The following is a 25,083-nucleotide window of genomic DNA, read 5'->3' on the forward strand; positions in this document are numbered from 1 at the left end:
GTCACAATCTGTATTTATCCGTCTTTGTGGTTTATTTTTTCCACATATTCGGGATAGTGTTGGGAGTTTCTATTATAATCAGGGATATCAACGGTCAAACTGCAGCCTCGCAAAGATTTTCTGCGTTGAAGAGATCTCAAACTCACAGGTTCCCTTTAAACTGTACATTCTTAAATGAACTATCAACGTTTGCAAAAAAAATGATGTTATAATAATAATAATAATAATAATAATAGTTTTTTAATCATATACAAAGTCGAAAAGGACATACATACACAAAATATAAAAGTTATCATACATTAAACTGTATGTGATTATACATGATTGTTATTGTACAGTATATGTATGATGAACAAAAGCAGCCTTAATTAAGGCTCACTTATAAATTTATTTAATTGGTATTTGGTAAACAGCAGTGAGGTCCATCTTCGTGTTGTAGCACAAAGAGAATTTTGGATTAGGAATATTGTGATTGGGCTGTTTTTCATGAAATGTAAATAATTTATAGGAGGCATTTCCAACTCAGCGGGGGAAAATGAGCTTAACGTAAATGTGTTGACAGTTGTTATTAATAGTGAGGTTCTGACATGGCAATAATATTCTTGGGTGAAGGATTGTGTTGTTCCGCTGTATAGGAAACTTTAATTATCAAGGAATGAAGGCCAAGTGTGCAAAGTTCAAAATTCAAGGCAGCTTTATTATCTTTTTTTTGTGTTACATCATTTGTATTTCAATTTAACAGTCATGTACTCAAAATAGAGTTATTAGGCCAAACTTACACACTAAAATCATTATGTCAGTTCATATCCAACATTTGCATATTAAAGAGGTTTTAATTGGTACATTAGTTATTTTAATGTTTATCACAGTGAATGTGGCAGATCATCTTCAGACTCTGACACTTAAAACCGAACAGGTACAAAACTAATTTGTGAGGAAATACTGTAAAAGCGCTTTTGTTATCTTTACCTTTGTAGAGACACTTATTGCAACAAATTCAGTTCCTCACACTCAAGACAAATACTGCACTGTCAGTGATTATGGCTTGACTTCATTGGGGATAGGTTGGCCTGTCACTGCAGCCAGAGCATTTTGTACCATCTTCTGCATCATCTTTCTGGTTGTTGTGTAGGTGTTGGTGCCCACATGGGGGGTGATCAGCACGTTGGGAAGACCAAGTAGAGGATGATCCCTGCACAAGATGAAGAAGAGTAGTCAATAGATAGTCAGCAAGACACACAACCAAAACATCCATTGTTGATACAAGTTTTGACTTGTGTCTAGTAATGAATAAAAGTTGTAGAAAAACAAGTAGAGCTGGTTCCTGACTCCAAGCTACAAAAATATGGCCTCTCCTTGTGAATCAAAGAACAACACAGACGTTATCATTCTAAATGTGTGTAAGGTGCTGAGGTCCCTGAATGGCTTGTATGTATAGATACTGTTGTTCATGGTACAACCATCAGTGTTGCCCGGTAATGTAATTTAACAGTGACTCTGGTTGAGGACAGAAGTTTCTTTCACACTGACGAGACCTTGGTAAAGGTTCAGGGTGAGTCACGTCTAACGCAGCTGCTCGAATCTTCCCAGACCGCAGAGCCGTAACCAGTGCGTCCTGTTCCACGACCAGGCCTGAGAAAACACAAACAACCACAACAACATTACACAAGACGAGACCAGAGTTTTCAGAATACACTCAACAAAAGCTCTGCCCTCCTCCTTCACATCATCCTCACCCCTGCTGATGTTGACCAGCGTGGCTGTGGATCTCATCAGCGACAGCTCCCTGTGGCTGATCAGACCAGTGGTCTCAGGGGTCAGGTTGACCGCCAGTACCACAAAGTCTGACTGTTTTAGCAGGTCGTCTATTTTCTGACAGTAACTCGCGCCCACCGCTTGCTCGTCCTCAACACTCCTGAACCACACAGGGAAAAAATTAGATATCATTAACATTGTCTTTTTGATTTCAAACTGTTTGAAATCAAAAAGACATTTTTTTCAGAACAGTTTGAGACTCAGGAGGTTTTGTGCTTTGTATAAATAACTATGAAAATGTAATACAATGATGGGTATCTTGTTTCAGGGGTTATTTCTTTTAGCATTTGTGAAAAAAAATTAGTATGGAAGAGCATTAGGGCCAGGCATGAAAAACTTAATCAGAGAAAGATGTTTTTTATTTTGTATTTCATGAAGCCAGAATGCAGTCACATCCGGAAGTTTATTCTCGACATTTCAAATTTATTCTTAAAATTAATCCTGAGTTGTCCTTTAGTTTTCTTTTTCAACAAATATTTCTGAATGAACCAAGATGAACTATTTTGTCATCACACATTTACCTTCTGCTCCGGTTGTGGTACAGGATCCTCATGTCAAATCCTTTGCTCCGTTGAGCAATTTTGTAACCGATGTTTCCCATCCCAACGATGCCCAGAGTGGCCCCTGAGACTTCTTCTCCCATCGGGCACTGCATTATATGGGTGGTCTTGGGGTCAGTGGCTATTTGGTGACCTATAAAGCGGGGGACCAAAAACACTTGAATCTTTAACCTTTTACTGGATTTGAGTTACCAATTAACCTGATGGATCAGTGAGAGAGTCTGACTGTACAAACATTTCTTCAAAATGTTTCCAAAGACAAGCTCAAGTAAAAAAAATAATAAAATAAAACTAATCTTAAAAGTGTAAAAAGCCATCCTGGATTCAGAATTGCACCAAAACCGCGGTCAGGACTGAATCGACCTTTTGACCTCACCCTCAACGACCTTCCGCGCCGACGCCAGAAGCAGGGCCATGGCGATATCCGCAGTGGCCTCGTCCACCACGTTGGGCGTGTTGGTCACCTTCACCCCGAGGCTGCTGATGTACGGCACATCCAGGTGGTCGATGCCCACCCCTCCGTTGGCAACCACCTTCAGCGACGGAAGTGAACTGAGCAGCGAGGCCTCGGCCGCAGGCTTGAAATCCCACACGAACATCGCCTGGATTTTCTCACCGTACAGCTGAGGGTCTCGTAGGAAGTCTCTGTGGCCGATGATTTGAAAGTGCTGTGTCAGTATATCGCTGAGTTCCTCGAGGTAACCCTGCTCGCCCACCTCCGAGATCAGAGCCCATGGTTTTTCCCCTTCCATAACCTGACATGTGAACAAGTGAAGTTTACTTCTCTCCAACACGAATGAAGGCCAGAGTTGACAAAGTGCTCTACAAGCTGAGGAAGGGGGAGATGGAAAGACATGGGGAGAGACAGTATACTGTGTAAAACAAGCTGGAAATATGAGTATAAGGCGCAGAGTAGTATTACTATACACTATTAAATGTTTAATGACAGATGATAACGGAGAAAACACGTTTTAGGCGTCAGAAACAAAACAAACAAACAAACAAACAAAAAATAAATCAAACTGGCTTGTCTTTGATTTCAATGAATAAATGACAAACTGTCAGTTTCACTCGGAAAGCTTCTATTCATCTTTTCCATTCCAGCTCGTCTCTCTGAGTGAAAGCTGCTAGTCACGACCGAAAGCAGAAACAGAAATCCACTGAAAACAATGAACGCATCACATTGATCATGCAGAGCCTCATTCCACATCAGATAAACCACAGAAGCCAAACACAATAACCGCGTGTTATGGAGCGTATGATCTACTTCAGAGATGAAGACTGGACCAGAACAGACCAGACCAGCGTTTGAATTTCTGTCAGCGCTCGACCCAGGAAGAACTACAAGGGGGGGGGGGGGGGGGGGGGGGGGGGATTTCAAAATAAAAGCTCTCTTACAGCGACGTGAGATAGATAGATAGTGATACAGCGAACAACTGCGCAACGTTCTTCTCCGTGATGTTCTTCTCCGAACTGTGCAGGTGCACTGAGGGGAGTTCCTCCTTCTTCTATAGTGTTAATCTAATGAGATCCATGTAGGAGTTTGAACATAGAAACACACAGACAACAGTTCTACAGCACATCTGTGTTTCTATGAGTTTGAACATAGAAACACACAGACAACAGTAATACAGCACATAGCTAAATTAAAGAAGTATTCGTGCCAGCATTTTTTTCTACACTTCAAAGAATCGAATGCAATTCCACAGTACCCTCTTCTGTTGCAGTTGACGTGCAGGTCTGTGCAGTCGTGACACTTGAAGGCGCCGGGATGCTTGTGCTGACCGCCACAGTGTCCTCCCACGCTGGACATACATGAGACCCCTCATTCTGTCTGGTAACTTTATGATGTTGTCAGTTTTTTTAATTAAAAAAAATTATTATTATGATACACAACTAGCAAAAGGCCAGTAATGATGATTAAGATGGATGGAAATGATTCAAAAGGCATGCAGCACTTAGGCGAACATCTGATTTAATGTGCAAATAATCCACACGAGATTAAACATACAAAAAGAAAGCATAGAAATGCACTCTTTATTTGTCCACAGGTCAAACTGTGACGAAAGACACTTTCATATTTGCTTTGTGAAGCAATTTTTTAAATAAATAGCATCAAGCAATGTTTGACTTCTGTCAGAGTGTAGTTCTCACCTTTTCTCGGCCCGGCTGCTTCCTGACTCTGGAGTAGAAACCAGTCGTGTACAGGCGGCGACACGCAGACGAGAGGAGCGTGGGAAGTCGTTGAACGCAGTGAAGCTCCAGGGCGGTGATTGGTGCACACAAAACCAAGCACTTGGACTGCGATCAAGGTTCATCAACTGCCCATAAAGACACAGTACATTTGACGGATTGTGTTTAGTTCACTAACTTTCCCGAGTCTTGTTACTTAAAGGCAGGGAAGGCGGGTTTTTTTTGTGAGAAGCACTTTCTGTCATAGACTTACTTGAAACCCTCATAACAAACCGATAGCGATGAACACATTGAATGATCCGACACTGAAACGAAAACAATCCCTCATCTGTGGCAGCGGCAGGACTGTAAAAAAACACGACCAATCGGAAAGTTCTGACCGGAGACGGTGATTGGTCGAACCGGCTTCCCCCTGCCCGCGAGCACTCCGAGTGGCAGGTCCTGGAGCTGCAGAGCTTCGGCCCTAGAGAAACCGTCTCCCTGCTCCCAGACTACGGTCCGGATGACGGGCAGGAGATGAAATGAAAAGTCCTGTTCAATGTGAGGTAATATGAATATTTCACTAAGTTGACCTCCTTTCTCTTATACCAGGTACAGCAAGTTGTACATGAAGAGGTCCAGGACCTGGAGGTTGTCTGCCACGGACCAGAGCAACGACCAGGCGATCCCCGTCGACAGCGAGAGAAGCAGGTCAGCAGAGGACCAGGTGAGTCGGCTCATGATACTGTAGGTTGAGCATGAAGTGGTAACTTTCTTGTGTACAAAAGCTACTTTAAAATCCATATTGCAATGTTGTAAAAAATTCCAAAGTGTAAACATTTATGCCAGGTGAGTTGTTTTCATTTTTTTTTTTTTTACAGATTCTGAACCTCAGAACTAATTATGATCTTCAATATTTATCTAAACAAAGTCATAACACAAATATATATGAAAGAGTGGCTGGTATAAATTATACTTGGCTCCCACAAAAGGTGACAGAAAACTGTGTTTGTCACTGCAGATAATGCTGCTGTAGTGTTGTCAGTCTTTTACAGTAATGTTGATTGTGATATTCTTTCTACAGGACCACTGCCTAAGAGTCGACGACAGCACAGCCTGACCGGTCAGCCGACAGACCTGCTTTGACACTAGAACTAGGCGAGTCGGATTTTAGGCGAGTCGGATTTTGCGGCGATTTTCGAAGTCACCTACTCTTCCTTTGAATTAGTGGTAATTTGGGATCTGGTTCCGCGAATCTGATTATCCTCAAGGGAACATTAAGCAACTGTGGCAGCAAAATATAACTGGAAAAGAAAAATACTTAACAAGTTGCAGTAAGGGTTGTTTATTAGGTGCATGCAAGATAGCGGTTCACGGCTTACTCGAGATGAAGTAAAGATATTGTGATATATACACGTGCTGCAGAGACCACACAATATAAAGTCTCAACAGTACAAGGCAGGTGAGAGGTGCAGATCTGGGATCTGTTTCTGAATGAATGAGGAGGGTTCATGACCAGCATTAATACTTATAGCTCACTCTCTATTTGATAACAGGCGACAGTGATCGGGTGTGTGACTGCAACATCTTTGGTGTGTAAACTGGCTCTTTGGCAGATTTCTGCCGGGTGGGTTTTTTTTTCTCCACAATTTCAACATTAGGACAAACATGTCAATCGAATACTACAACCACTAGGTGTCACTAACACATTGACCTGTGTCTGCTGCTCAAACTGCATCCATCTGTGTCACTGTCAGAGTGTGGAGTTTGCATGTTAGGTTAAATTAACTGTGAATGTGAGAGTGAATGTTTTTCTCTCTCTCTGTGATGGGCTGGCGATCTGTCCAGGTTGTACCTCGCCTCTCCCTTAGGTCAGCTGTGATCGGCTCCAGCTTCCCCACGGCCCTTAAAGGATAAAGCGGTATAGATGATGGATAGATGGATGGTTAACACTTAACGTCACGACTATGTTTGACAGAATGTGCTGTGTTGCATGTCACAGTCTCATGTTTGCAGGCAGGTGAGAGAAAAGGTCTGTAAGTGAACTCTGGCATCGGACTCTAATACAGTAGATTGCTGACGTCAGTTCACGAACTCATCCTTACTCAGCTTATTGACACCACAGAGCTCACTGAAGAAAAGGGATCGCAGCAGCCGCTTTTCACTCTGCCTCCTCTGAAGAGATAAAAATAAAACTCCATAACGATGCAGATGACTTTGCTGCTTGGTAAACGGTGTTTTTTTCTGTGGTGTCACATCTACTTTCTTGTTGTTGTTTTTTTTTCTGGCAGCAGTGAATTTCACTGGAAGAACATATAGTTAGAATAATACAAATGATGTGTCAGGAATCAGAAATATTGCTCTTAATGTGCTGTTAAACAAAGATGAATCATCACAAGTAAAAGTCCTGCATTTACAATTTTACCAGAGTAAAAGTACAGAGGTATTAGTAAAGTATTAAGCAGTAAGTAGAAGTACTGATTACGCAAAATGCCCTCGTCTCTATTATGATGTTATTGTAATATTACCATTGATACTTGACATGTCATATTGGATTAAATATTGTAGTTAGTCAATCATTTTCACTTTTCTAATTATTGTTATAGTTTAATAAGTAACAGTGCATCATACAATATGATTTGATAGCAGAATATTCATCAGTAAAGTAACTAGTAACCACTACTAAATACTAAGTAAATGGAAATAATCAAGTAAAGTACCATAAAATTACAGAAGTACAGCACTTGAGTTACAATTATGTTGGTATTCAACTTTTCTGTTTACCTTTTATTTTCCTTTTCTATTAAAACGTCTAAACTTGTCTCACCTCTGCAAGCCTTCAAAACCTATATGTTCTAACATTTTGTCTCTTTCTGAAATTGGTATCTTAAACTGACAATCCTTTAAGTCAAAATGTAAATGCCCTGCAGAGAATATATATAGAGTATAGTCTTGTATTTGTGTGCATCAACCTGTGTGAGTGTTGTGTTAAACATGAATGGTTGAAGTCTGTGTTTACATCTCCTGTCTAACTATTTTGGGTTGAATCATATGTCGGCTGAACTTGTTATAGGACTTCTGTGGGACGTTGTTCTGCCCGTGTTAGATTGTGTGATGAGTGCGACACATCCTCTTTTGGATTTTCGGTTCTCACAAGCTGGTCCCTGACAAGTTCAGAGGTTTGCCCCTCGTTCAGGTGCTGCTGTGTTGCAAGAACAAAAAAACTGAGACCACGCACACACAGAGTCGCCACCTGTGTGTATCTCCAATGGTTCTGCCGAGGCTCAACACGCAACTCTCAGCCTGTTCTGGTTGAGAAAATAAATTCACCTGCTGGGTAATCCAGTCAGCCTGAGTATTAGTCGGCTGCTCATGACGCACGGCCCTGTGCTGTTAAGTCAGAGGTCGACTCAGCAGAGCTGGACTTGTTCTCTGAGTGCTGGAAGATCACCTGCTCCTCTCTTGTGTCCTCTGAACTCTGCCCTGTCTCGTGATACAGGGGGCAACCACAACCAAAATTTGATATCTATAACCACTCGCACAGCATGATAATATCACTTTTTGAATAAATGGTTTCAGTCAAAAGAAAAAAAACTTACATTAGAAAATCAGAAAAGGTAAAGATGTTGTGAGGGAATAGAAAGAATATGATGCATTCTTACAGGTTAACCCCCTTAAAATGTGGTTGATGTGTACCACTTTTTGTGCATCTCAATAAGATCGCAATCCTCAAGCATGTGAGCGGCTGCCAGAGAGCCTTAGCTCACCTCCAAACTTTTGGCCACGCTCCTCGGCAGGTTCAGAGCATGGAAGGTTAACTCTGTCCGGTTAGGTAACAGATAATCAGCGAGGAGGGGTTGTTGGTGCTCTGCTGTGTGGCCCTGTGGCAGTTGCATCCAGCACCAGCTACTTAGCCTAGACTGTAAAGCCGCTGTTACCTAATGACGGAGCCCGTGTGGAGCCATGGGCCGGATGATTTAGAAGGTGGCTCTCCAGTTCAAAGCCTCTTGGCATTTGAGCTGTGGCAAACTGGGCCTCACTGGTGTGTGTGTGTGTGATGGTGGGAATTGCTCTTCACTGGACAGCCAGTCAGATCAATGTTATGCAAACCTATTAGTCAGAGGTTGCGGAGCGAGCTCCAACACAGTACCCAGGAACTCTCCCTCAGGGTCAAACCCACTGATGAGCTCTCTCTCTCTCTCTCTTCTGTTAAGATTGAGTAACAATGTTTGTCAGCTGGTTAAAGGCCAACGACAGAAAAGCGCAGCTTCACGGTGCACTGGTACAGGTGCAATTGCATTTTGCACGAGACTCATAGTAAAATTTAACTGATTGATATTTCATTAGCCTCTCTATCTGTTTAAAACCTGCAAGTTCACTGTTTGTAAATGTAAGGCTTCATGATAATTTTGGTTTACTTTTAATGTGGCACTGTTTGTACTATTCTGTTTGAAAAGTTTGGATTTTTATGATTTTTTTTTCTTAAGGAATGATATTTTTGATCCTGGGAATTGATGTGTGGTCACACCATGTTTTCTTTTTAACTAAAAAAAAAGACAGGATGTATAATAGCATGGCAAGCTCTAGAAAATGTGCGCAAACAGACAGAAATTTTGCAAGGTTACTGTTGCATTTAAACAAAGGCTCATCATGCAAACACACAGCGACATCTAGACATGTAATATAATTTACCATCAAATGCCTCTATATACATTTCTTTAATCCATGATTTGATATTGTGACATTCCCAACATTGTTTAGAAAAGTGCAACATAACATTTGATCTCACAGAAGGTAGGATGACGTCCTTGCATGTGTCATTAATGCTTATGAAACATTGAAAAACCTGCCTTTTATAATTGCTTCTTGAATGTAATGAATCACTAGCCATTCTCTTTGTCAGTATGGCCAGCAGCTTGCTGAATCAACAAGAGGAGAGGCCTCTCAGTGTACTTTATAAGGCCATTAAGAAAAAGCTCCCTGGAACACTGGCTGAATTAGCCATGTGGCTTTGACTTCCACTAATCATCTTATAGGCAAACCATGGCTCATTGTGCCTGCATTGGAACACCTGCGCTGGGGCACATGCAGCAAAAGGATGGTGGTTATCATCATGAATTATCATCATGAAATACTCAGAAGTAAGTAAGCGTATTATTTTTGCCAGTCAAACAGAGCACACCAACTGGAGGCCATGCACAGGAGTGCAAAGACAGTACAGTGATTATTTTAAGTGCTTCTTCATCTGTCTTCCTTATTTGAATCACTGCAGAGGGCCAGCTGCAGATACACCTCATTAGGGAAAAACCGAACAAAGGATAGAGCAGGCAAAACTATGGTTAGAAAATGCATTTGCATGATAACACATTTGCATTAAATAGCATTATCAGACATGAATATGGGTCGGTGAGCAAAGGACAGATGCACTGCAAGGCTGCACGAACCCCTCTCTGCTTTTGAACAATTCTAAAATGCTGCTTCAAGGGGTTTTATATGTTTTTTTTTCTTATCGGCAACACATGTTATTACCGGATAAATTCTTGTTGGCAAAGTTAGGCCAGAGAAATACACTCCATCCGCTTTTTGTAAAAATATTAAATGATGAGATGTACACCTGCTATCAAGAGATATAAAATAAGTACATGGCAATGCAATGAAAAGAAAAAATATTCAACAAGTTGGATAGTGTTTAAAGAAAATAATGCAATTTCTTTTCGTAGTTTATAGTTTTTTTTTGTCTGAATCATAGATTTTTTTACATACATTCATTCCAATACATTATTGTCCTTTTCCCTTTCGCAAAAGTGTTCTGAAAATATGTAAAGTCCATGTTTCGGTGACTTTACTTGTCAGAAAACAAACCTCTTCGGTGTTTTGTTTTTTTAATTTTTTTTTTCACTCACTAATCGCCACTTAAGACACCGAGTTCTTGTTGCCAGGACAACGCGGCTCGCCATTGGCCCGCCGCCCTCCCACGTGACGCGCAGCCTTGACGTCACGGCGGGCGAGAGGCTCGCTGGCCGCGCCGAGCGCAGTGTGTTGCAGCTGCCCGGGCGAAAAAACGCCTGTTGGAGTTTGGACCGCGAGCGAGCCGGCGAACTCCTGCAAACCTGTCGTGCCCCCGCTCCTCTTGTCCGACACGTTTCACAGTTCGCCCCGGCGCCGCGAGCGAATGGACCACTGCAGAGACCTTTAGTCAACAGGCCCCTCCGCAGCAAAAACTTCACAGCGAGGTAAGTTGTCGAGAACGTGCCTGTTCCCCTCCCTCGTAGTCTCTCAGCTTCCTGTTACTACTTTTCTTTTTCTTTCTTTTTTTCCCCCCTCACCCCCCCCGCATGCCCGGCAGCGCAGGTGAGTCGAGTTCACAGGTGGAAGAAGCTGTTGAAAGTCTCGCCAACGCTCAAATATGTCCGGGTGAACACTAACACTGTTCACACATGTTCCGACATAACTTCGCGGTGCTGTGTGCGGATGCTAGCACCGGATAAAAGCTTTAGCTAATCGGATGACGCGTCTTCTTCTCCTCTTCTTCTTCTTCTTCTTCTTCTACATCTTCTTCTTCTTCTTCGTCGTCTTCCTCTTCTCCCTGTCCTGGATGAGCATCCGTACAAACACACAGTCGGAGGGGAGCTCGTCTTTACTTTCTCCATATTTACATGTAGCAACGAGCGAGAGGAGGAAGAGGAAGGGGAGTCCGGAGGCAGGGCAACTCGTTTCAGTAAGCACACATCGCTCGGTCATTCAGTCAGTCAGCGGATGATTAAAGCAGTGGGGGAGAGGAGGCGGACTCACTGGGCTGCTGGTGCATCGCCTTGACAAGTGAGTGGAGATGCTTGTCTTCCTGTGAACGGACGTCTAGTCTTCTTACAGTAACAGTAACAGTAACAGCACAGTGTTCGTGCTTTCCTAGAGTTTTACCAGAATTTCCCTGCTTGGGATGAATAAAGTATTCGTCCATCTATCTATATATCTATCTATTTTCATCCTTCAAGAGCGTATACATGTCAAAAGATGGCTCCTTTCAAACATTTAGAAACATTGCACTTTGGGATGAAAGTTATAGTACAGTAGTACGAGTCAGGAGCACATTAGATCCGCGCTGCGACGATTGGTCGATTTGTGGGGGGGGAAGTCAGAAAATTAATACACAATCATTTAAAAAGAACGTGTCAAACATTTGTGGGTTTCCAGCTTCTCAGTTTAGAGGATTTGCTTTTTTTATACTAATCAATATTTACATTGTAGGTTAAACTGACCTATTTTTTTTTTCAACAGTGAATTGTTTATAGTATTTCCGAAAAATTGTAATCGTTAATTGCAATTCCTGTGCAATTCAAGGCGAGATCCTCATCCACAGAACACGAGTAACAGGATATATTTGGTGAAACATTTGACATTTTAAACATGTTTTTTTTAAAATTGAAATTGTACTATGTTGACTATATTAGGAAATCCTACTGTACATTAAATGGCTTAAACGTTTCACCATGTTGGTTTCAGGTTTCCCGCAGACACGCAGCTAAAGTAGGACTGAGGATTAAAGAGGCTGAAGGAGAGATTGTGGCCTGTTGAATTAAGAGACCTGACTTGTTGTCCCTGTGCAAATTTGCCATGTTTTTGGGCTGGTGGCTTGTGGGTAATTGAATGCCGTTGTTGGTGGGGTTTGATGTGGGACGTAAACAGGCACATGTCATGGTTGAATTTCCTCTGGCGGTCCCGGTGAAGTGTTCAAGAGGTGATGAGAGAGAGAGGGCGATGGTGTAAAAAGACATGAGTGGACACAGATGGAGAGAAGTAAACGTTCCAATTGAAAAGAGAAGCTGAGGCCTAGATGAAAAAACGCTAATGCGGGAAGGAGAGGAAAGAAGTCAACTCACACAGAGTTACATATACTCTGAAAAAACATTGTTTTGCTCTCTTAGAATCTCTGTGGCTTCCAAATGTTTGATGTTTTTAGGAAATTTATGAAATTCAACGCGCTGTCCAGCTTCGCCTCTCACCTCAGGCAGCCACAACAGCATGGCAAGAAAAATTTAAAGACCCGTGTAGGTGCTGACACGTGGATGGAGTCGAGATTATAGCCCCCGTGGTGTCAAAACCATGCTGAATGCTTACAAATGTTCTCTAAATTTGAACAGATGATCTATTTTTGACGGCGTGGGTGTCTTTGTGGGCTCCCTCTCTGCCAGACTTGACCACGCTGGCAGCATCGTCTGTACTTAGGCTCGTCTGGGCTGCAGTCGATGCTCTTTCGAATTGAAATAGACTCCTCTGAGAGGGAGCAGCCAGGGACGAAAGTGATTTGGAGGAAACAAGAACGATAGGAAGATTCACGTAAAAGGAAGAAAAGAGCGAGAGGGAGCTTCAAAGACTGAGACAGAAGAAAAAAACAAAACAGATTCTGGCCTGTCACACAGATAATATTTTGGAGAGAGAGAGAGACAGACACATTTCTGGCGTGCTGTGCAGCAGATATCTCTGGTTGAGAGGGTGGGAGTTGTTCAGTCATGGGGCAGATTGACATTTCCATCTCTGCAGCATTTGTCTTTACAACGGGCTGCTTGAGAGAAAGGCACATTTAGATATTCGGTGTAAAGCAAACAGCTCTCTGCCTGTGCAATCAGTGACAATTTGCTGCGAGTGTGTGTGTGTGTGTGTGTTTGTCCAATCCTGAGTGTGTCTCGCACTGCCTTCTTGTAGTTGATGTCAGTGAGACTTTTATTTTTTTATTTTTTGGGACACTTTTTTTATTATCTTGTTCTCATTCGCCGCCTCATCATGCCCTCTTTCATGTTTGTGGTTTCCTGCAGTGCCTCGACACACAACCTTCTCCGGCTGACAATGCAGCTCATGTGTGCTGCATTATGATTAAGTTGCTGTCTCAGTTCTTTCAAAGACCTGATTGGATTTTTAGTAACATTGAAAGAAAGCAAGAACAAATTTAAGACAGTATCAATAATAATAGCATTATTTAAAAATATATATATATTTGAGTCCACAATTTTTGCAGCAAAACTGTAAAAGAGTGACATGGCTTTTGGCCTCAGTTTGATGGATTTGGGCTGTGACTAATAATTATTTTATTTATGACTTTAACCTCCTAACTATTTCTCTTGAATAATCCTTTTGTCAACTTTAATATAATTCCTTTATATTATCACGTAAAGCCTCAAGTTTAAGATTCTACAACCAAATAAAGTTTGACATTGTTGTATTAAAGGGTTTTGATTGTTTTCTTATGTCAAATCCAACATGCTAACGGTAACTTAGCCGAGAACGGTGGTGGTGGTGAGGCTGCTCTCAGGGCGCAGAGAGAGAGGTAGGCTGATGATTCACATTTGCTCCTCATTTGAGATTCAACATAATTAATGTTGTCCTTCACGGAAAGCAGAGTTCCTGAATTATGTGTGAATACATTTCGCTGTTAAGGTGTTACTGATCCTGCCGTAGCCTTCCACCCAAAACCGGATCCCAGGCCGTCTTCTCCTTTGTCGTGCGAGTGGAAGATCTTCCTCATTCTCTCTGAAGAATGAGCTTGGGCGAACCAATTAAAACTTTCCATCGATCAAGTGGCGAGACTGTCACAAATTTGCATCGCTGCCAGGACGAATAGTTTTGATGCAAAATATTCACAGGCGAGTGTTTTGCATTCTCCTGTCATTTTTAGAGACATAAAAATAAATAATACTCAAACTGGACTGATTATCCAAATAGTTTCCAATTTTTTGCAGATCGACTTATCAATTAGTCACAGAAATATTTTAGCTCTAAACGGGATGATGATTGTGTCACAAGGTCGTCTGCATCAGACAAACCCACAGTCTATGGTGTTTTAGTGTTTAAGACGAGGCAGAGACTTATAAGTGTCTTTGATGTTAAGAGATCGAATTTGGTTTGTTGGAGGTAATGTTAACTCTTTTCATTTATTCAATTGGACTTATATATAAGAGCAACGTTGCCCTTTTTGTTTTACAATCATTGCCTTTTTCTTGCTTTGAGAAGCCTGGACCAGGGTGGACCATGCTCTGACCCTCACACTAAATAAAACAGCAGATAGAGTTGCAGTCAGATATTCAAGGCGCCGCCAAAGCACGCCGCGCTGAACAGCACGCCGCGCTGAGCAGCACCGATCATGATACTTGTAACGCGAGAGCGGCTGCTCCTAGCTATGCCATGCTGTGGCAGCGGTCACATGTTTTGCCGAGAAAGACACGCGATCACAAAAGGGCTGTAGCCAGAAGACGGACAGGAGCATGTGGTGTGACTAGACGATGATGAAATCTGCGGGTCATTAGTTCTCGGAAATCGGAGCCAAAATGGCACAGATGGAAAGTTTCTCTTTGCAGAGACATTGCCAAAACTCAGACACTTTAAAGAAATGTAACAATTTATTTTGTCTTTGTGTTAGCACTGTCACATTTGAACAGATTTGAATGTTGTACACATTGTGTGAGCTTTGTATGTTCAGCTGCCAACTTAACTAGGTGGTAATTTCAAGTGGTTGAAGACTTTAACGCTCTGATTACACAATACAGTAGTTTCTGTTTTCAGTTGAGAGTCTTCAATATCCGGTAGGATCTCACTCTTGTTGGAGAAATTTGCTACCCCAACAGTTTTTTTTTCTTTCTACTGGCTCTGGACTCCAGTGCACTTGAATGACACCGGTGCTGATCTTTTGAATTAAAGGTTAAAGGTTCCCTTCGTGGGCTGACGAGGCGGCAACTGCTGTGGTGTGATGAAACACTTTCACGCAACCAAGTGTCAGTCCAGTTTTTCATCTACAACAAAATAAAGTTAGACAGTGAGAACAGACTTGGTAAAAGACATGAAACGAGTTCATGGCAGCATCGCTGGCCATTCCGCTGCTTGAATGTGGTCCAGTGTTTTCCTCTCTTTTTAGAACTTGAGTGGCCCCATTCCTCTGACGCGCAAGATGTGGTCAAAACCTAAAATAGATCTATTCAAAATAAACCATTCATTACTCACATTATTGTCTAACAGCGGAAACCCATAATTCTCTGCACATTCTTGTTGAAAAGATGTTTTACAGCAAAATTCTTGTCAGGATTTAATGATTTTACGGCATCTGATGTGATTGTTGTGTGTAAATTTCCATCTAGCAGAATGAAAATGTCCACAACTACTGTAAAGTAATAGAACTCTCAAAGTTTTGACTTTATATAAATAATAATTTGAACCAACTTTATTGGCATTGGCAGTTTGCATATAAGGTGAGTTTGTACATATGTTATGGCTTAATGGTGAGCTCAGATTTAGTATTAGATAATGAAGCGATCCAAGAACAACTAGTAAAACATTTTTTTTGCATAGCAACAGATGTGGTAACCTGGAATCTGGTGATAAATATACAGCTGTGAGCTCTTGCAAACACAGTTGAAGCAAAAAGCTTAATTACTGATAAATGATGAGAAGAAAGGGAGTTGTTGTGACGTCACAGTCCTCTGCATCATGTGTCTCTGTGTGGTGTAGCCCGAAATCAAAATCACGTTGAACTTTGACCAGAGCCGCAGCCTCTCCGTTCATTCAAAATGTGTCCCCCGGCTGCTGAACCTGTCAAATCCTTTTAATATCGCAGCTGAAATGAAACAGGATTATTTATCTAATTTTGACCCGCAGGTGAATATCAGATTGCGAATGCTTCAGGTCTCTCACAACTGTTTGCTCTGTTAGGTGGAGAAACGCCCCCCCCCCCTGCTCTGCAGTCTGGTGACAGATGGATCTTATTGCATTTATGAATGTTTCATTCATAAGCTCGCTGTCTGTGGTCGAGGCTCTTTTCAGTCATTGTGGTTCTCCATGGGGCCTCCAGCCAGACCCCCCGCCCTCCCTGTTCTGGGATTATCTGTGGGACTCTTGTGTTAAGATTTACCTGCAGGATATAAATGGAAACTGGAAACTGCCTGTTACGCAACAAGATGTTCTGGAATGAATGCTGTCCTTTAAATCTTTAAGTCCATGAAATATGACATTTAAAATATAAAAAAATATTTTTAATGTATTATATATTAACAAGAAAAAAAATCAACAGTTCAATTGACAATGAAAAGAATGATTACTTTCAGAATTAAGTATTTTGTTGAATGAAAAGAAAAATCTTTATATTCAACCAAGCTATGGTATTGAAAAAGTATTGTTTTGATATCGCTTCCAAAACTCTATCTCATTGGCACTGAAAACATTTCGAAACATTACAGAGCGCTAAATATTTACATTTTTGCATTTGTCTTTGGTTTGATGGCATTAATGTTTGACTAAAATATATTATATATGTTTCATCCATAAAATATATGGATGATATCGGTATCAGCGTTTGTTTGCTGATATGAATACTGTTAAAAACAAACAATTCTTAAAAGGCTAATTATTTTCTTAATTCAATTTCTGTATATTAGGTTGTATTTGTTTTTGTTTTTATTTATAGTTATATGATTAAACTGTATGATTTAACTAAGATATTAAACCTCAATTACATTTTTCTCTGTCATTAAGAATTTGATGACGATATCTTGGCAAACATTGCCAAATTAATTTTTATATATCTGTAGCGGCTGATATATTTGTATCAGAATTTTTTTAACTCCTTAATATCGCATCGGCTCCCAAAAATCAGTCGGGCTCTAAAATTAATATAAGACTTTTTGTTGCTGTCAGTAGTTGTTGGATAAGATGTTCTCTCTCCGTGGTTTCAGAGCTCAGCAGGTCGAACACTGAAATGTCCCCGGTGATTATGTTCGTACCGTCTGTGTCATTAGAAGCAGAAAGTGACAGCCTGTTCTCTGCCTGTTAATACCTGACCAGGCTGAGGTCACCGACTCTTATCTCAGGCCTGTTCTGCTCTCAGACACACGCTCGGGAGGTAAAAACCAGTGTTCACTCACTCTTCCCTGACCTTATGAGATGGTCGAGGTAGAAACTTGTCTCAACCACGTGACATGTGAGCTCTTGTCAAAGGTTCGCTTATGTAATGTGCCATCGCAGCTCTGCCAGCAGCAGCAGCAGCAGGTAAGAGTCTTAGTGGTTAATTGTAGACGGTGATCTCAGGAGAAGCAGAAATAGCCGACTTCTCAGGGTGACTGGTGGAAGGGATGTTCATTGGGGGTCTAAGCTCTCATCCCATCATCTCTTTTTTTCGTCAGAAGTAACGGGAATTGTGTGTGGTGACGTTAGACAGCTGATAAATTAAATCACATTCATTGCTCAGCCAATTTTCTGTTCACCTGTAGCACAGGAGGAGCTGGGCATGTAACCACCAAGCCCATGATTAATAGACTACCTGCTCCTCATGTGAGCTTTAGTCTTCTTTTAAATTAAATTAAATTTACATTTCCAAAATATCTTTGCAAATAACGAGTCTAGCGTGACAACCCTAAGCTTATTTTGATCAGAAAATGATTCCCCATCATATATCACTTGCCTAATTCATCGTTTTCCATCAATAGTCAGAAAATGGTGAATACATTTTATTATTACTATTTTTCGGCAGCACAGGTTATCATATTCAAATATCTTGTTTTGATATTCATTTCACTATTATGTGATGAAGTAAAGAAAGAAGTTCCAAAAAAATGCAACCAATGAATGTCTTACATTTTTCCTTAAAGAAAGCTTTGAAACGATTAATAGCGCAATTTTGTTGTTGATTTTGGTTTTCTGTTGAGCTCTTTCAGAAATTTTTAGTCACTAAGAAAGTTGTGAAAATGTTACATTTCTGGCTTGTTTTGATGTATTTAAAGTATTTAAAGTGTCCCTGTCCTTGTCAGGCTTAAAAATTTCATTTATTATCATGGTGGCTAATATGGCAAATAGTTGAATGGCAATGAGACATTGACAAAAAAAGAAATGGTGTGTAATTGGTGTGTATGTTTAACTATTGAAAGCATTTGTTAGAATATAGAAAAAGTGGTTTAAACCATAATAGAAAACTGTTGGAAGTAGATAAAAAGACTCTCAGTTGATTTCAAATCCTTCATATTTTTATGACTGATTGGATTGTGCAGAAAAAGTAAATTTGTCATCTTGTGCTGTTGCCATTTACTTTATCTATTTCCTGACATTTTATAGACAAAAGGATCGGCAGTATATAGTCGTCAGATCAATATAAAATAATATTTACTTCCAGTTTCCTGGTTTAAAGGGTGTTTTCAAAATGTCAAACGTCTGACTAAATACATCCTGTAAATCGTGTTGTGTTGTTGTTGTTGTTGAGACCAACACTAATTAACTTTGTCACCCTCGTTCGTAGTAATGGAGAAACATTTTATTCAGCTCTTTGTCCGCATCAACGTGTAAACAGTCTGTCTGGAGTCTGTGTGATTAGAACTGCGGCTAAAAGCAAACAACTAAACAAGCTGACAGGCTTCACAGAAAGTGTTTTTGTATATCTGTTCCGGCCTAAAGGGGTTTATGTAAAGTAATATTTTTTATGTATTACCCAAAAAAACCAGAGTGACTGAATGGTCAGTTGTCATGACAATGCGGACTCACTAATCATGGAAATGCGCCACGGTCCATTTTAGCACTTAAAAAGCAGAGTGCGGAGGATGTGACCAACCGGTGACCGCACCAGACAGAGAATGAATTAATGAATGAAATTAATGGAACACGTCAGCTGGTTGTTGTGTTTGTGTTGTTGTGTTGGTTTATACACTTTGTATCCATGGTGATGTCACGTGACTGATGGACTGTATAAAGAAAACCCGAAACCTCTCACACCACCCTGATGGAGGACACATGATGACTCGAATGTTTTAGTTGGGAATTAACCGATTCATATGTGCCTGCAACAGCTTTATGTATAGACTGCTTCAGGTTTCAACTTCTTTTACCTTTTCTCAATCAAAATATCGTTTCAAAAGTCCTTTTTTTAAGGTGGACACACTCCTGCTCTGTTCACACTGGACGCGCTCTCTGTGTAGCTGCTGATGTGTGTCTTAGTCCCGGGGTGATGTTTGTGTAAACAGGTGATAATCTGCTTTTTTCACGCCGCTCCAAGCATTCGCGCTGGCATCACAGTGAACTATAGGTAACAACAGGGAACTCATTAGAGGCGGCTGCCACATTGCCAGAGCCCGTCGTTTAACTCTGATTTAATTAACGGATTAATGCCGGCTGTTTATGGAACATGTGCTTATGTGGGCAAAATAAAGGCGGACGGCAGAGCTAATGAAAACACGGGTGGTTAAATTCAAACTCCACAGTTTTGCTGAGTGTGTCTTGATGAATTTGCCCTTTTGACAGCACTTTTCATTATTATTGAATTTGTTTATCTGCAAGAGGAGCATAATTCCACTGAAGCACCCACTGTCCAGGGAAGAAGAACACAATAGCCGTCTCTCACTTAGCCTGGATTGGCCAATAGTTCAGCTGAGTGAATGAATAGATGGGTGGATCATTATGGGATGGTTAATTGTCTGCAGTGCTGTTGATATTATTCAAAAAGACAAATGTAAGTATGTACCTGTATGACTTTTGTAATTGATTCTGAATCACTTCACATGATGGGCTTAGACCAATTTTAGTTTAGAGTTATCATAAGGCATTAATATATATATGTTTGTCAATTACATTTTATGGATTATTCCTTTCCACATTTTTGCTGTGGAGTCTCAGAACAAAGTAAGAAAAAGTGCAAACCATCTACTGGAAACAGAGAGGTGACGGATCTCTGCGTCCCTTCGCTTTGGCCTGACCTGACACTGCTGATTGTATCGGGCATTATCCTCGACTAAGCCTGAAACAGTTTCCTTCTCTTCTTCAGCCCCGGGAGCTGAGCAGCAGCAGCAGCTAGCGGTCCGACAGGGGAAAGTGCTAAGCACATTAGCGGCCGGGTTAAATGATGAACCATGTCCTCTGCTGAGTATTAACACTCCCAGTTCACTTTAGTCACACAGGAATGCGATTCTTGTCACACACACTCACACCATGTTGGATCAGCTCGGTGGCTTTAGCTAAGTCAAACAGGGCTGACGATTTACTACCAAATATTGTCATTGAAACTCAAACAAGGCCAATTAAACCATCTTGACTAATAATACAGAGGATGTGGATATTTGTGTGTCAAGGCGTCGGTGTTCCTGCAGGAAGTAGAAGCTGCATCTGCAGAGAGCTGGTGTGCGTTGGGGTTATCAACAATGCATGCGCTTACACCGTAGGTGTGGTTGTGTGTCTGTGGTAGCTTTCCACCACGAGAGCGTTTGAGGGCTCGTGTTGCATGTGCACAGGAGACAAAGCTTTCCTCTGCATCCGCTCAAGAACCAATGCTCAATTTTTATACATTCATTCAATTGTATCTGTGGTGTTTTATGAACAGAAGCAACATACTAATGAAAACATGTATAGTGTCCTTCCTCCCTGTCTTTCCCAGCATAAAGGGCATCTCAGATTTTTTTCTAACAACCTTTTTTTCGCTTTGTTTTCTTCCCTCAGCAGTCTAAAGCACCACCGCCTTCACACAGCAGCCACAGCCTCGACAGAAGCAGCGACCATGGGCAAACAGAACAGCAAGCTCCGTCCTGACGTCATGCAGGACCTGATGGACAACACGGACTTCACAGAGCACGAGATCACCGAGTGGTACAAGGGCTTCCTGAGGGACTGCCCCAGTGGCGCCCTGTCCATGGAGGAGTTCAAGAAGATCTATGCCAACTTCTTCCCCTACGGAGACGCCTCCAAGTTCGCCGAGCACGTCTTCCGCACGTTCGACGCCAACGGAGACGGGACAATAGACTTCAGGGAGTTCATCATCGCCCTGAGCGTGACCTCGCGCGGCCGACTGGACCAGAAGCTGAAGTGGGCGTTCAGTATGTACGACCTGGATGGGAACGGATACATTAGCAAGGCAGAGATGCTGGAGATTGTAACGGTGGGTCTGCTGCGTTGATTTGTGTTTTTTTGTTTTTGCTTTCTTCCATCTTTATTTTCTCTTATCCGCTGAGACTTTCTGCTTCTCTAACTTCATGTAGTCCTCATGCTGTCGCATGCCATCGCGGTAACGTCATGTTCCCTGGTCTTTAAATTGAGCCTGCGGTTTTGCTCAGCCATCCACACCAGCTGCTATGTCATGTATCCATATGCTTCTGTGTGTTCTGCACCATTGACCGCCTGCAGCAGGGAAACCAGCTGCGGTGTAATTTTAGATAGCACTGACAAATGATAGTACAGGAGTGACTGGGTTGAAAATGAAAAAATTTAAAAAAAACAAGTGTGCCGTTAGTGCAGCATGTTCACAGTTTATTTCCCCAGCCAGACATCGAGTAGCAATATTCTTCACAGCAGCAGCAGCATCTTATTTCTATCGTATTCAATGATTTCTTTTAGATTGAAAGCTATTGAAAGTATTTGGTCAACTAGATTACAGCTCCACTGACGTAGACCAGGAATATTAACAAATACTAACTGCTGCTGTTTTACACGTCTATTTGTCTCACCTCTGTTAATTATTACGTTTAAAAAACCTTTAGTACTTTCTGTTTAGACATTCATACTTCCTGTTTGTTTCTGTGTAGTCCTTCATCTCACTTCCTCAGAGAAGAGATCAGTAGATTGATGGATTGTGTCTATATATATATATATATTTATTTATTTATTTTTTAAATTTTTTTCTCACACTTTGCAAGAGCCCAGCTAATTGCTAGGTTCAACCTTGCAGTCTTGCTTCTGGCTTGAATAACTGATGTGGTGCGATCAGAAACAATTAAAGCACATATGGATAGATATCTCAGTCTGAAATAGATAAATAATATGCCAGTTCCAGTCCGAGTTCTTGTGTTTTCTGATGTCCGTCTCTCTTCCCCTCGGTCTTCAGGCCATTTACAAGATGGTTTCCTCTGTGATGAAGATGCCCGAGGACGAGTCCACACCCGAGAAACGCACAGACAAGATCTTCAGGCAGATGGACACAAATCGAGATGGTATGACTTCCTCGCTGCCTTTAACCCTGCTGCGATGCTTCCTCTGGGAAATTTAGTGAGTCTGTGAAGCCTAGAAATCCATGTCATTAAAGAATAAGACCCATCAGATGTGGTCCTGCAGCATTTAGTCACTAATGTTAAGACCACAGGGAGATGCACTTGTGCAGCCTGAAGACAGAAAAAACAGACTGAGAGCCAGGCTGAATTTGAATAAATGAATGCGTCAGATAAAATCCTTGCTATAAATAAAGTTTAAACAGCTTTGTCAGTAAAGTGGCCCATCACTTCTAGGAAGATATCTACTCTTTGTTTTGTTTGAAACTATTTTTGATCATCTTAGGTTTGCGTCTCACTCATTCTCTCTCTCTCTCTCTCTCTCTCTCTCTCCCTCCCTCTCTCTCTCTCTCTCTCTCCCCCCCTTCCAGGTAAGCTGTCTCTGGAGGAGTTTGTCGAGGGAGCGAAGAGCGACCCCTCCATCGTGCGACTGCTCCAGTGTGATCCCAGCAGTGCTGGGCAGTAGAGAACTGAACTTTTCCCCCCATCGCATTTTTTTTTCATTTAACTAACGTTCAAATCTCTCCCAGTTGACCCTCCTGAGATTATTGACATGTGAGCTAAAGAGGCACATGCGCGCACACACGCACATGCAGCAGTACATACCACAGATAACACACACACTCACATGCACATATTGTACATGCGCCTCTATGCCTGGTCAAAAGCTACAGACGACACGGTTCTCGTATACGGTACAAATTTAACTCGAGGGACTAAAATCCCATCAAGGACTTGATATACACTGAATCAAAGCTCTGCGTTCTCAGCTGTTGAGGATAATCTAATAGATTCATGAGGTACATTTAGATGAATCCAAGTTTGTGGTTTCTTTTTATTTCTTTTATTTGATTTGTTTTGATTTTACTTTTTTTTTTAAGCATTATTCCTGATTTAAAAGGGAAATCGTGCTGATTTTACTCTACTGCATCTGCCCCAGTTTGTTGTACGTCAACGGACAGATCTTTTTTTAAAAGTATTACAATCTAACTCCATGTTGACACTGGATGAAATGAAGAACGTGAGTCTGGGACTACAAGTGTTCCCAGCTCACATTGTGGCTACGAGTGGCTAGGAGACCTGGGAAATGTAGTTTTTAATCAGAGGAATTTGAGAAGGGATGAGAGAGTTCTTTTAATATATATTTTGGAGGAACGTTACATCAAACCAAAACTCACTCATATTTCTAAATGAAGGGGAATATTCTGACTACAGATTTCATCATCTGTTCTTTGAAAGTGACTTTTTATGCCAAGTTTTGTATCCACAAAAAAATGCACGCTAAACATGAACACACATTTACACACACTCAGTTCAACTGACGAATACATGAACTTGACGTATAAACCGAGCTGTGATTCTCTTTTTCAATTATGGTTCATCAAGTATATAAGCAAAAAAACAACTAAAAAAGTTAGATGTTATATGAATATATAGTATGTACTTATATATTCTTTTACTCTGTGAGAAAAATGTGGCAGTTGCTGCAATGGAAGAGATTCATTAAAAAAATGTTTTGACGTATAAATTATTGGAATATCATGAATAACATTTTATTTTACTTGACGGATATGATATGAAAGAAAGTTGTACAGTATATTCACTCATATTTATGCTAGAGATGTTAAAACAATGAGAGGACCACAGACATTGCTATGCATTCAATTTTGAACATCTTTTAAGTAGCAACAAAGAAAATTGCTTTAAATTAGCTTCAGATTTCAGTTTTTGCTCCTGAACCCCCACCCTACTGCTCATATTTTCCGGGGAGCCAGTAAAGGTTTGCAGTCATTTAGTTTTTCACTTCCTGTGTGTTGACACTCACATGATAACTAAAATTCAATGGTAATGTCTGAAAAATGTCATGTTTTTGCACAAACGTGACATTTCATCTACACCCCCCCCCCCCTTTCATTGGCAGAACAATTGGAACTTTAAGACAAATTGTGTTGCTACTGTGATGAAGGAGATGTTTTTATGACTGGCGCACACAGTAACAGAAACTCAACTGAGAGAACCGTTTCCAGGATTGTTTGATCGATCTTTACTGTTTCCATCCCGTTTAATTTACACCTGCTTGTCACCGCTCCTCCGAAAACACCATCAGATACATTAACTTTTCACAGGTGGATGGAAAAAAAAAGAAGTGATAAATACTGTGGGTTTTCTCCACATTTCAAGTAGGTGATCACTTTTCACTTCAATAGCATCTTGTGGTCAAGTGCCAAATGTAGATGAATAAATAAAAGAAAAACAGTATTGTATCCAATTACACTGTACAGTTGTTACCTGTCGAACAAAAAACTTTGTCACTATCATTTTGTAGATTTTGTATTGTTAAATTACATTGTGTTATGTGTAGGATGTCCATTTTGTTATTCAAATAAAGGCAAAATGGGAATGTCTTTTTTTGTTATTATACAGGCACAATGTAGCATTTATTAGACACAATTCTAACTAGTTATTTTGCTGTTTTGTAGATTGTTTGGTGCATCTCTGGACTCATCGGTTGCCATGACATTTGGACCAACGGTCATGAAAAAAGAAAAACA

The 25,083-nt window shown here is 41.0% G+C and overlaps 2 protein-coding genes across 13 annotated transcripts; one reads left to right on the forward strand and one right to left on the reverse strand.

Moving 5' to 3' along the window:
- Positions 1 to 676: 676 nt before the first annotated feature.
- On the reverse strand, positions 677 to 4,963 carry zgc:136493 (uncharacterized protein LOC692276 homolog). Of its 9 annotated transcripts, XM_047330267.1 has the most exons (8): positions 4,822 to 4,963; positions 4,530 to 4,696; positions 4,088 to 4,180; positions 2,752 to 3,020; positions 2,337 to 2,508; positions 1,737 to 1,915; positions 1,536 to 1,632; positions 677 to 1,192 (listed from the first exon to the last, which is right to left on the reverse strand). In XM_047330267.1, exons 2-8 carry the CDS (start codon positions 4,691 to 4,693, stop codon positions 1,039 to 1,041), a joined length of 1,128 nt encoding a protein of 375 aa, XP_047186223.1. In that variant the 5' UTR covers positions 4,694 to 4,696; positions 4,822 to 4,963; the 3' UTR covers positions 677 to 1,038. The 9 variants fall into 9 exon arrangements, with proteins under 9 accessions (XP_047186223.1, XP_047186225.1, XP_047186230.1 ...); XM_047330269.1 differs by lacking the exon at positions 4,088 to 4,180; XM_047330274.1 differs by lacking the exon at positions 4,822 to 4,963 and having other exon boundaries at positions 4,088 to 4,216; positions 4,530 to 4,671.
- A 5,577-nt stretch (positions 4,964 to 10,540) lies between these two features.
- ncaldb (neurocalcin delta b) lies at positions 10,541 to 24,932 on the forward strand. Of its 4 annotated transcripts, none has more exons than XM_047330159.1 (4): positions 10,541 to 10,780; positions 20,994 to 21,429; positions 22,372 to 22,477; positions 22,903 to 24,932. In XM_047330159.1, exons 2-4 carry the CDS (start codon positions 21,052 to 21,054, stop codon positions 22,995 to 22,997), a joined length of 579 nt encoding a protein of 192 aa, XP_047186115.1. In that variant the 5' UTR covers positions 10,541 to 10,780; positions 20,994 to 21,051; the 3' UTR covers positions 22,998 to 24,932. The 4 variants fall into 4 exon arrangements, with proteins under 4 accessions (XP_047186115.1, XP_047186113.1, XP_047186112.1 ...); XM_047330157.1 differs by having other exon boundaries at positions 10,646 to 10,780; positions 20,997 to 21,429; XM_047330156.1 differs by lacking the exon at positions 10,541 to 10,780 and adding an exon at positions 10,897 to 11,366.
- The last annotated feature ends 151 nt before the right edge of the window (positions 24,933 to 25,083 follow it).

This window comes from Scophthalmus maximus, chromosome 22 (genome assembly GCF_022379125.1).
Source record: "Scophthalmus maximus strain ysfricsl-2021 chromosome 22, ASM2237912v1, whole genome shotgun sequence".
NCBI classification, from domain to species: Eukaryota; Metazoa; Chordata; class Actinopteri; order Pleuronectiformes; family Scophthalmidae; genus Scophthalmus; species Scophthalmus maximus.